The sequence below is a fragment of the Dioscorea cayenensis genome, chromosome 14 (assembly GCF_009730915.1).
Source record: "Dioscorea cayenensis subsp. rotundata cultivar TDr96_F1 chromosome 14, TDr96_F1_v2_PseudoChromosome.rev07_lg8_w22 25.fasta, whole genome shotgun sequence".
In the NCBI taxonomy this organism is placed as follows: domain Eukaryota; kingdom Viridiplantae; phylum Streptophyta; class Magnoliopsida; order Dioscoreales; family Dioscoreaceae; genus Dioscorea; species Dioscorea cayenensis.
In genome coordinates this window covers 19360111-19372114 of record NC_052484.1, presented here as the reverse complement: position 1 = coordinate 19372114, position 12004 = coordinate 19360111, and the positions used below count along the sequence as shown (strand labels likewise).

The window sequence follows — 12004 nt, the reverse complement described above, 5'->3', positions numbered from 1 at the left end:
ATGGTATCTTATATGGGACGTCCCCTACACCCTAACAAAGCTCTCTCTTTTAGATCTCCGCGGCTTCCTAACTTAGATACCTTCCAAAGTTAGACATTGCAACTCTTGTTATAACCGAGCTTGCAACTCGGGCCACCTACTGATCTTGACTGAGTTCCAGCTCCGGTTGCAACACGACCTATGACACATCCAACCATCCCGGTTAATCTAGTTCACGTTGATGCAGCCCACTTCTCCAGAGCTCTTGCCACCAACAACTAGTCTCCTTCCTTACGTCATATTAGCAAGTCCCTCTCCCGAGGGTCGCACCCACCAAGGCGCAAATCCAACTCACCAAAGATGGTCTCTAAAGATCTCCCTGATATTTTTTCCAAACTTGGTCCAAGTTTGGTCTTCATAAAATCATCAAAATTGTTCTTCATTCATCCAAGTTAATTTGGTCTTTAATATATTGTTACTAAACTTGATCTCCTCTCATCCAAGTTTAGCTCCTCAATATCTTCCAAGCACGATCTTCATTTATCCAAGTTTGGCTTTTCAATCTTCTTCCAAACCTATGCACTTGGCAAAGATGTCTTGTGTCCTTAAATAGATTATGTCTTCAAAATAGCCCACCTCATGATTAGCTTTGGATTTTTCCTTCAAATTGCTTTGCTAGTTATGGTCTTGAGAATCATGTTGGCTTGTCGTCGCCTTAGTTTGTGCCTTCAAATAGCTTCACACCAAACTAAACTCCATGCAATCCTTGATGATTTTTTATACTTGCCAACAATAGATCATTCCTTTTAGAAATAAACCTCTCATGTGAAAAGAGTTTACTAATGATAGATTTTATCATCTTGGATCTTACCGAAGATATATAGATTAAATCATATCTAAGATAAACTTGCTTTTCAAGAGAGATTCTTTCACCTTGATGCTCTTTTCAAAAATAGATTTTCTCCATATTGAGAGAAAGCCTTCAACATAAGCTCCTAGCATGATCTTAATTTATTGTCTCTTCATATATGCCACATCATCATTCTTGTCACTTTGTTTACCAAGTCTTTTCATTTGCCATGTCACCATTGCTTGTGTCATGTCATCTCTTTACTTATCATATAATGTCAACTTAAACTTCCAACCCTAACAATAATTATTTCATTATGTACACAATCAAATATATCTTTTTTAACATTTGTTATTAAACAATCAGCTAAGAATGAATCACCAATTCTATTGCATAGTTGCCTCTTCACAATCTACATGGTAAAAAACCCTCTCTAGAGTTGCAACTGAAATTTATAAAATTAAAGCTCATGATATAAGCTTATACACCAACAAGTACAAAATATTTCTTATTGTTCTTTTTCAAAAAAGTGAATTTTGTATAAATAACATTTTGATCCTTTAATTTTTTTACCATTATGAGTAATAGTCAATGAAAGAAATGCCTTCTCTCCATTATGAAAAGATGGCATAATTATATTTATCACAATTACTATTTGACATCGATCTGGCTTTTGATATTTTTATTTTTAAATTATTGAATATCTATAGAAATTTCACTCAACATATATAATGCATGTTACAATCTGTGGCACTCCCTAAAATTTCTGTGGTCTTCAGAATTTCTCAAGGAAAAAATATGAGTTATAAATGAGAAAAATTATAGACAAATATTGGAAACTCATGAAAAAATTTAATTTCATTATCATTGCAGTGCTTAAAACCATTATTAGCCTCTAAAATTTTTATCATTGTCGTCCGTTTGGATATATATATATATATATATGATTTTAATTTGTTTTTGCCCCTGAATTATATATATAAATATATTTATTTTGATTTTTTTGATTATACCAGTCTATTCGTTTTAGATTATTTATCCAACATAACAAGCGATGTTACATGACCGGCAAGATAAACAAAATTATGTAATTCAAAAATTAAAATAAATTATTTTTATTCTCAATCATCCAATTATATAATTAGAAAAGGACAAGGACTTGGAGGCCCTTTGGAAAATTAAAAAAAAACTCCGAGTCCTTGAAAATATTTTAATATCTCATGAGTCCTTTTTTTTAAAGAAAATATACCCCAAGCACATCTAGGTCAAACTCTCTAATGTATACAAAATTATCATTTTGACCATTTTTATTTTATGTTCATTTTTCTTTCATTTTTCATGATGAGCTCACTAGAACTTGCTTAGCAATTGCATCCAAGTTAAAACAAGCTTGCCCGGTGTTGTAAGCTCTTCGAGAGATAAAGTGAGCTCACATTTAGCTCACCCTACTTGAAGAACTATGGTGGGGTCAAGGTGAGTTAGCATGTCATGTAGCCAATTAGTGAATTCATCCCATGAAGTTGGGGTGAGTTAGCATGTCAATTGGGGTGAGTTAGCATGTCATGCGAGTCATGCGACCAAGTGAATTCATCTCGTGGGGTCGGGATGAGTTAGCATATCATGTGTTTGAGTGTTTCTTGTTCCTAGTCAAAGATGAGTTTGGTAGTGAGAGAGAAGGCATGGAAGAGAAGAGTAAAAGCACGGAAAAAATAATACATTTATAATAACATAAATTAAATTTAAATAAATTGAATGAAAAAGAAACTTATTAAAAAAAAAGAAATAATATAGAATATATATATATCAGCGAGAAACTTCAAGGTTCCAAGTTTCCAACCATCATCAATTGATTTTCTAGAATTAGGCTTGTCTTCAAACTTGGTGGGTGCCGTGTTCCAAATGGCGGCCATATAGTCTAGCAACATCCTTTTCCTTCACTACATATATATATATATATATATATATATATATAAGACAAGGGAGCAAATGGTGAATGACCAAAAAGCAAACGAAATAATAGAGATCTCATAAGATCATGAGCAACGAAAAGCATGAACAATGCAAACCACCTTCTTCTCCTCCTAATTCTCTTTGTTCTAACCCTTATTTCCCAAGGCCATGCACAGCACCACTGGGGCAAAGAGAAGGTCACAAACCTCCACTTCTACTACCAAGAAAAACTCACCGGAGACAACGCTACTATAGTTCTGTCTGGCAGGCCTAATGACAACGCCTCTGCTAATTTTTTAACATTTGGAGCAGTGTCTGTCATTGATGCACACCTCACTGAAGGAGAAGACCCAAACTCACCGCTTATAGGACATGCACAAGGACTTTCAGTGTCTGCAGGGCAGGAGCAGCTCATGCTTGTCTTTGTAGCGGACTTTGGGTTCACTGCCGGTGAGTTCAATGGTAGTTCTATCAGTATATTATCAAGAAACCCTTTATTGGAAACAGATAGAGAACTTGCTGTTGTTGGTGGCCGTGGAATGTTTAGGATGGCTCGTGGGTTTGCTTTTCTACATGCAGTGAATGTAACTGCTGATATTACTAAAATTGAGTATAATGTTACTGTGTTTCATTATGAGTAAATATTAATCATGAGTGTGATGATCATGATGTATACCTACCTATAAATAAGTTTCATGATGATGTATTTCTTGTTACCTTGAATAATTTCAATGCTTTTAAGCTAGATGATGATATGTTGCTTGTTACCTTGAATAAATTCAATGCTTTAATGTCATTTGTCTTTCATTATGATCAACTCGTTGTTTGATTTATGCTTCTTCTTCTTCTTCGTCTTCCGACTACTTCTACTATAATAATAATAATAATAATAATAAAATTTATAATTAAAAAATATAATCGCCAATAGTCCTTTTTTGACGGTATTAATCTCACTATAAAAAAAATATGATTTACGAGATGCTTATTATTTAGGTGCAAAATGAGCCAGATACAATAGTACCAAGAGTTCCTAGTTATACATAAAGTGCTAGTCTATATAACTCATTCCTTATGTCGGTCGGACGAGGACACAAGGGTCTCATTGTGCACATACACCCCTCATTATATATGTGCTTATTGCATTTCGGAAAAAAAACTACAATTTTGAGTTTAACTATAAAAAAATTTATATATATATATATATATATTATATCTTAATTACATGTTTGGTAGAGTTGCTTGGGAATTAAGTAGGATGGGAAGATTGAAAAGTAAACTTATTGGATGATTAAAGCAGGTTTGGTGTTGCAGTACATAAAAGTCTTTGGTTATATTAAAAGTTGTAAATATTCTACCGTTTAAGTTCATGAGTCAAGTCAACAATAGCCACAAAAATAGAAAATGCATGGCAGAAGAAAGGGTCATTTTGGAATTACATGTGTGATAATTCTATGTCTTAAAGCTCATCTCATTTAATTAAATATTAATTTATTTATGTTTTTTTTATAGTGTGTTGTTCCTCTAAATAAATAATTGGTAACTGATTAATAAACTATCGTAAATAATACATTTTTTAAAAGACCGATGCTTGCTATTTTTGTTAGAGGGTCAAATGTCATCAAAACTTTCACAGTATATTATAAAAAAAACTATAATTCATCTTAAATTTCAAATTGGTTTATTGTTAATCAATTGTATGTTGATTTGGCCCTATAAGTTTAAAAACTTTTTTTATCATGTAATGTTTTTAAGATTCTTTAGCTAGATGGAACCAAACTAGGATTTTTTTTTATTATTATTTTTTTTATTTTTGGAGAAAGAACTGCATCAAATTTCATGACATAAGTGTGTCAAAGATTCACTATATATCCTTAAAAGATACAGTCATTTATGTCAAAAAAATAACTCTCAATCAAATCAATGAATGAAAAATCTTTTGAATAATACTACAAATATGTCAAAAAAGCATTCAAATCAAACCTTTCCATAATACTCAAACAAATTAAACAACCTCAAAATTCCAACAATATAAAAAGAATTCACACCCAATAAACATCAGCAATTGACAACCAAAATGGATTCAAAATCAAACCTCCTTTTTGCTCTCACATTCATCTTCATATCATCACACATTTCAACCACCCAAGTTGATGCACAAAGCCTCCTCCTAGGCAAAGAAAAGGTCACATATCTCCATTTTTTCCTTCATGACATCATAAGCGGGTCTAACCCAACCGCAGTGTTAGTAGCCAAACCCTAACAATACAAATGTCGGTTCCGGCAATCCTACTCCCTTCGGTTCGGTGTTTGCCATCGATGATCCTTTAACCGATGGACCAGAACTTAGCTCCTCTAATGTGATTGGAAATGCTCAAGGGCTTTATGTATCTTCTGGCCAAGACAAGCTCACACTGGTGTTGGCCGTAGATTTTGAATTTATAACTAGAGAATTTAATGGTAGTTCAATTAGCGTATTTTCAAGAAATCCAGTGTTAGAAAATGATCGAGAGCTCGCAATTGTTGGTGGCCGAGGAAAGTTTAGACTTGCTCGTGGCTTTGCTAAGCTTCACACTTATTCGTTGAATGGTACCAATGGTGATGCTATTATTGAGTATAATGTTACTGTTTTTCATTATGAGTGAGTTGTAATATGGTTTTAATTAATAATTCAATGTTTTTATTATGTTATGTATGTTTGTGTTTATGTTATTTGGTTCTTGTGGCATGGTTTTAATCAGTAATTTTTATATAAATCGAAAATACACATATTCATAGACATGGCAAGATAAATATGTTTATTGTTCTAATTAAAAAACTTCAGAATATAGCAAAAGTAAGATTAATTCCTAACGTGGGTCTTACTTTGTCTAATATATGTATATATATATATATTTTTTAAATCTAATATCTTATGTACTTATACCTTTATTTTGATATGAGATTTATGTAGGTGTTTATTATTTTGTTATCATTATATATATATATATATATAGAGTAGAGAGAGTGAGGGGACGTTCACAAATAGATTGATGAACAGTGCTTATAACAGTGAAAATTACTGTTTTTTTTGCCGAACGGATTGGTATATTATTCCGTCGGTTGGGTCTTGGTTTAATTTGATCTTCCACTGTAGGTCTAGTAGAAACGAGTTAAACAAGATAAATGTTTAAATTTCTAAATATACAGCCAATCATAAGGTGACACTTGATAGGAATATTTGAATTTTTTTCATCTCCAATAATTATTTATATTCTTAAAATTTGTTCATAATATTAAAAATAATTAAAAATTTTCAGTTTGATAATTTTTTATTTAGAAAAAAAAGGCTATAAAAATTCAAAATGAAGCCACCAAAAAAAATCCCAAAGAAAAAAAAAAGAAAAAGAAAAAGAAAAAGAAAAAAGGGCCATTTTATTCACATTTGGGCAATTGCCTTGAAGCCATCGCTGGCGATGAATCCAGTTCATGACAACCGTCCGATCCTCTGACTGGTACGATCTCGTCCGTCCATTAGCACGCTATCCTCGACTTATTATAGAGTTCAAGTCCTATTCAAGAAAAAGGATTTGAAGATTGAGAAAGAGAGAGAGAGAGAGAGAGACAGAGATCCGCGAAGAGATTTAGGGTTTTCGATCGCTGGTGAGTTGAATCCTTTCTTTTTTATTTCAATTTCAACATTCTATATTTGTAGTCTTTTTAATCATAGCATGAAGTTTTTCTAGATCGATTTTGAAGTATTTTTTTGGTCTTTTTTTGTTGTAATTTTGGAAATATTAGATGTTTGTTGGGGAATAGGGTTTTGGGATTGTGATTTAGGGCTGTGGTTCTGAATCCATTGATTCTTGATGGAGAAAAAGGTGGATGGGGAGCATATGGTTGGGGAGATGGAGAAGAGAGTGGAAGATGTGAGTTTAGGGTTGGAAGTGAAGGATGATTTGAAGTGTTGTGAGGAAAATGAAGTTTTTGAGGAGGCGATGGATGGTGAGAATTCCTGTGTGCTGAATAATCAGGATTCGGTGAACGGAGATGGAAATGGAGAGGCTGAGGTTGAAGCTTCTGAAGGATTAGCTGATGATGCGTATGGTGGTGGTCGGGATGCTGAAGATGGTGTTCAGATAGATGATGAACTAGGAGATGTTTCTGGACAGAAGATGCAAGGTGTTAATGAGTCTGAGTCTGTTCTTGAAGATGGTGATGATGAAGGAGTTCTGTTTAGTGACTCTAATGGTTATGAGGAAAAGATAGAAACTCTGAAGGAGTCTGTGTATCTTACTGAAGGAGATGAGAAAGATGTTGAGACAAGAAAACTGAACAGTGATCAAAGCGCAGAAAAGCAAGACGTTCATTTTGGGGAGAAGATAGACAGTTTGCATGAATCTGAAGCTAATCACAGTGACAGGGATAGCAAAGAGGCCTCTTTAGCCAAAGGGGATGATGGAAAAGCAGAGGATGCTGTTGGAGAGGTGGTCGAGGCAGCTGTTGTAGATGATGAGAAGGATGATAATGAGATCTCTGAGTCGAAGTCAGTAAATGAGGGCTCTGATGAAAAGGGATGCAGTTGTAAGCCTCAGAATGTTGAGAATGGAGAAGCTCCTGGGTTGAATTCCAATGGGATTGGCCTGGTACATGAGACTGAGTCTAAAAAGCAGAACTCCCATGAGACTGAGGCTGTGCTCCAGCAGATTCAGGATGCTCCAGTTAGCCTCAACCAGCATGCCACCAACATGAAGAGTGCAGATCTTGCTCAAATCGATGGTGAAATTGAAGCCATTTCTCCTCCCTCTGTTGCAGTGGAAGATTTAGATAATTCAGGCTTCAGTGATGATGAAGATAGCAGGATTACCAGTGGGCCTGCACCCAATGTGACTTCAAGCCATCACAGTACGGGTGGCCCTTCATTGCCGTCTCGTCCTGCTGGACTTGGAACTTCTGCTCCTTTGCCAGAACATACTGCTCGTGCTCTTCAGCATCCACGGGTTAATGGCGCTACTCACCAAAATCAACCTCTACCATCTGAAGAAGCCAGTGTGGATGATGTAGAAGAAAGTAAAGAGACTCAAGAAAAGCTCCAGATGATCCGAGTGAAGTTTCTTCGCCTCGCCCATAGGCTTGGGCAGACTCCTCATAATGTAGTTGTTGCACAAGTTCTTTACAGGCTTGGATTAGCCGAACAATTGTGGAGGAACACAAATAGGACTGGTGTATTCAGCTTTGACCAGGCCAGTGTAATGGCTGAACAGCTTGAAGCTGCTGGACAGGAGCCTCTTGATTTTTCTTGCACGATTATGGTTATCGGGAAAAGTGGAGTTGGTAAGAGTGCTACCATTAATTCAATATTTGATGAGGTGAAGTTCTCTACAGATGCCTTCCAGTTGGGAACAAAAAAAGTGCAGGATGTTGTTGGTACTGTTCAGGGAATCAAGGTTAGGGTAATTGATACACCTGGGCTCTCATCCTCTTCTTCCGACCAGCATCAGAATGAGAAAATTCTCCATTCAGTGAAGAGGTTTATTAGTAAAAGTCCACCTGATATTGTTCTTTACTTTGACCGCTTGGATATGCAAAGTAGAGATCATGGGGATGTGCCTCTGCTCCGCTCCATCACCAATATATTTGGGCCTTCCATTTGGTTCAATGCAATTGTTGTTCTAACCCATGCTGCATCTGCTCCACCTGATGGCCCGAACGGTGCTCCTTTGAGTTATGAGATGTTTGTGACTCAGCGGTCCCACGTTGTTCAGCAAGCAATTCGCCAAGCTGCTGGTGATCTGCGGCTTATGAACCCAGTCTCTCTGGTAGAGAACCACACTGCATGCAGAATGAATAGGGCTGGTCAGAGAGTGTTGCCTAATGGCCTGGTTTGGAAAGCCACAGTTGTTATTACTTTCATTCGCTTCAAAAATTTTGGCAGAGGCTAATCTTCTTCTTAAGCTGCAGGATAACCCACCTGGTAAGCCCTTTGGATCTCGTGCAAGAGTTCCTCCTTTACCTTTTCTCTTGTCCTCCCTGCTTCAATCAAGACCCCAACTAAAATTGCCAGAAGAGCAATTTGGTGAGGAGGACTCCCTGGATGATGATTTAGATGATGCATCTGACTCTGGGGATGAGGCAGATTATGATGAATTGCCACCATTCAAGCGGTTGACGAAGGCTCAACTGGCAAACTTGAGTAAAGCACAGAGGAAGGCTTATTTTGAGGAGCTGGAATACAGGGAGAAACTCTTTTTCAAGAAGCAGCTGAAAGAGGAAAGAATGCGCCGTAAACTATTGAAAAAGACAGCAGAGGCTGCTAAAGATATGCCTAGTGAACATAATAATGAGAACTTAGAAGAAGAAAGCAGTGGTCCGGCTTCTGTTCCGGTTCCCATGCCGGATCTTGTGCTACCTACTTCATTTGATTCTGACAACCCTACTCATCGGTATCGTTTTCTGGATTCTTCCAATCCGTGGCTTGTCAGACCTGTTTTGGAGACCCATGGTTGGGATCATGATGTTGGTTATGAGGGTCTAAATGTTGAACGCCTGTTTGTGTTGAAAGACAAGATCCCCATATCTGTTTCTGGTCAGTTTACAAAAGATAAAAAGGAGAGCACAGTTCAGATGGAGCTGAGCACTTCACTGAAGCATGGTGAAAAGAAGGCCACTTCATATGGTCTGGATGTTCAAACTGTGGGCAAAGACATGATGTATACATTACGTACAGAGATGAGATTTAACAATATCAGGCGAAATGATATGGTGGCAGGTCTTACAGTTACTCAACTTGGGGATACTGTGTCAGCTGGTTTGAAGGTGGAAGACAAACTGATTGTTAACAAGAGATTCAAAGTGCTCATGAGTGGAGGTGCTATGACTGGCCGAGGGGATGTAGCTTATGGAGGCAGGTTAGAGGCAACTCTAAAAGATCAGGATTATCCTATTGGGCGGGCGTTGTCTACTCTTGCTCTCTCTGTTGTGGACTGGCATGGGGACCTTGCTGTTGGCTGCAATCTTCAGTCTCAGATTCCAATAGGAAGAGGAACTAATTTGATTGGTCATGCAAACATAAGCAACAGGGGCAGTGGGCAATTGGGCATTCGTTTTAATAGTTCAGAACAACTTCAAATAGCTTTGCTTGCCCTAATTCCTATTTTCAGAAATGTGAAGAAAATGTTGTCTGGCTCTTCCCAATCAATGTAGCACTGTAGCAGGTCAGTTAGTTTGAGTAACAGGGCAAGCTGCCAAAGTATACATGTATGAGACAGCTTATTTTGCAGTCGTACTTTTGGTACCATCTGTGAGTAAAGCTAAGCTCTGAGTATAACTCCTCTAGGTTTCTAAGCATGTGCGTTTCCATTTGAAATTCCATTGTTTGCTAGCATCTTGATTGATGTGGTATGAAATTTTAAGAAGGAATATCTTGATTTTCAACAAATCTGGATGAGAGTTAATTTCTGATTCTGAAAACAGTTTCACTCCCGGGTGAATTAGTAAGTCTTTCTGAGATATACTATCATGAAGATTAGAATTTACTTTAATTTAGGAGGTTTCTGAAATTTGGAACTTTGATTGGCTTGTTATATACTATCTAGGGTTCACTTTATGATGATACATGACACTAGTAGTCCAACACCAAAGGGTCGCTGGTTTGTACAGTACTAACCCATATATGCATGTGATTGGCATCTTAGAGCGGTCTTGCATAAGTAGCAATTTCTGGGTTTGGTGCTCGACTTGTTGATTTCTTTATTGCTTGATGATTTCCTGTCTTCTGATTTTACCTGGGTGTTTTGACTAAATAGAATGCTGTTGTATTGATCAGTAAAAGAATTTAAAGCTTCTTCCTACCCAAATGCTTTTCCCCATCCTTTCTTTCACTGTGAAATTCAATTTATCCTGTGATAGCTGAACAGAAACATGATTATGTTCCATTTAATGGTCCACGGAATCCATTAATTTTGAAGGGAGCCATACTTGTGCTTAGTTCTATGATAACAAAGTAGCGGATTACTGCATGAAAGGAGGACACTACTCATTATGATTTCTCATGGCATGTGTAAATGCAAGATTGTAAGTATTTATCATCTAGATTTAGTTTCTGATGTTTTATCACGGAAGTAACTATAGGGTCTTGTTTTGTTGGAGGGAATGCAATGAAATAACATGGGCATTCTAATGTAAAACACCCATTCCCATGTTTGGTGCCAATTTATAAACATTAGAATGGGAATGGGCATTCTGTTTTATTCCTATCATTCAATTCCTTCTCACCTCATTTCATTCCCTCCTATCAAAGGACACCTAAGAAGAATGGAGGTACCCCCTGAGGGAATGGAATGTATACAGAGAAATTTTAATTGTAAATATCATTCATAGGAATTTGGCTGGCTGAAAGTAGAACATGCCATGCACTTGAAAAATATTTTGTTGGCATTGAAAAGGATGCATGAGTGGTGGTTTTGTAATGAAATGGTGCTAATGGAATTTAAGCAATTGCTGCATTGATGATGGATCTTATTTCCGTATACTGATATCCACTTGTTAACTTCTATAATATTGGGGATTGCCTTAATGTTGCAAGTGTTTAATTTTGCACTAATTGCTTGTAAGAGTAGTCTGTCACATTGATGCTTGTCTTGATTTACCCATATAATATTTGATTTTAAGAGCCCCATATGATGGTTTTGCTCCATAATGGCATACATTTTGATAGTCAATTACTTTGTTGATTTTATTATGCATTTTGACTGTTCATATTGTTGTAATTTAGAAGAATGTTGTGCAGGTTATTACAATGCAAACCAACTTATGACTAGCACTTATATATTTATATGCTAATAATTCAGGGGAATAACATTTTAGGCTTTCAGTCCTTATACATGCACTTGTTTTGTCGCTCATTGGTACACTACCGATTAAGGAATTCTCTATTTGCTTTCTTAAATTTTACATACTGTTTGAACTATTGGCCTTTCATTTGATCTTATTATGAACTGCAAATGTTGCAGGTTCCATCCTGCTTGTTTTTTTTTTTTTAAAGTAATTCTCCTTGCATTTGTTTAATTCATTTATTAGCTCTATATTTATATATGTATAGTGTGATATGTTGAAACACTCAGTTGTAGCTAGCGTTTCACTTTTAATTTCATCTGCTGACATTTTTTTCAGTCATGTTTAGTCCTTGTTTGCATTCAGGATTAAGTTTAGAATTGAAGTGTTGGAATATAATTGTTATTTTTCAACAAA

The 12004-nt window shown here is 36.2% G+C and overlaps 2 protein-coding genes across 2 annotated transcripts; both read left to right on the top strand.

Moving 5' to 3' along the window:
* Positions 1-2816: 2816 nt before the first annotated feature.
* On the top strand, positions 2817-3596 carry LOC120275973 (dirigent protein 4-like). The gene has a single exon (XM_039282710.1). It carries the CDS (start codon positions 2881-2883, stop codon positions 3418-3420), a length of 540 nt encoding a protein of 179 aa, XP_039138644.1. The 5' UTR covers positions 2817-2880; the 3' UTR covers positions 3421-3596.
* Positions 3597-6317: 2721 nt separating this feature from the next.
* Positions 6318-10193, top strand: LOC120275429 (translocase of chloroplast 120, chloroplastic-like). Its single transcript, XM_039281998.1, is given in 3 exon segments — positions 6318-6418; positions 6557-8643; positions 8645-10193. Coding segments are annotated over 2 exon segments (3333 nt in total). The 5' UTR covers positions 6318-6418; positions 6557-6624; the 3' UTR covers positions 9959-10193.
* The last annotated feature ends 1811 nt before the right edge of the window (positions 10194-12004 follow it).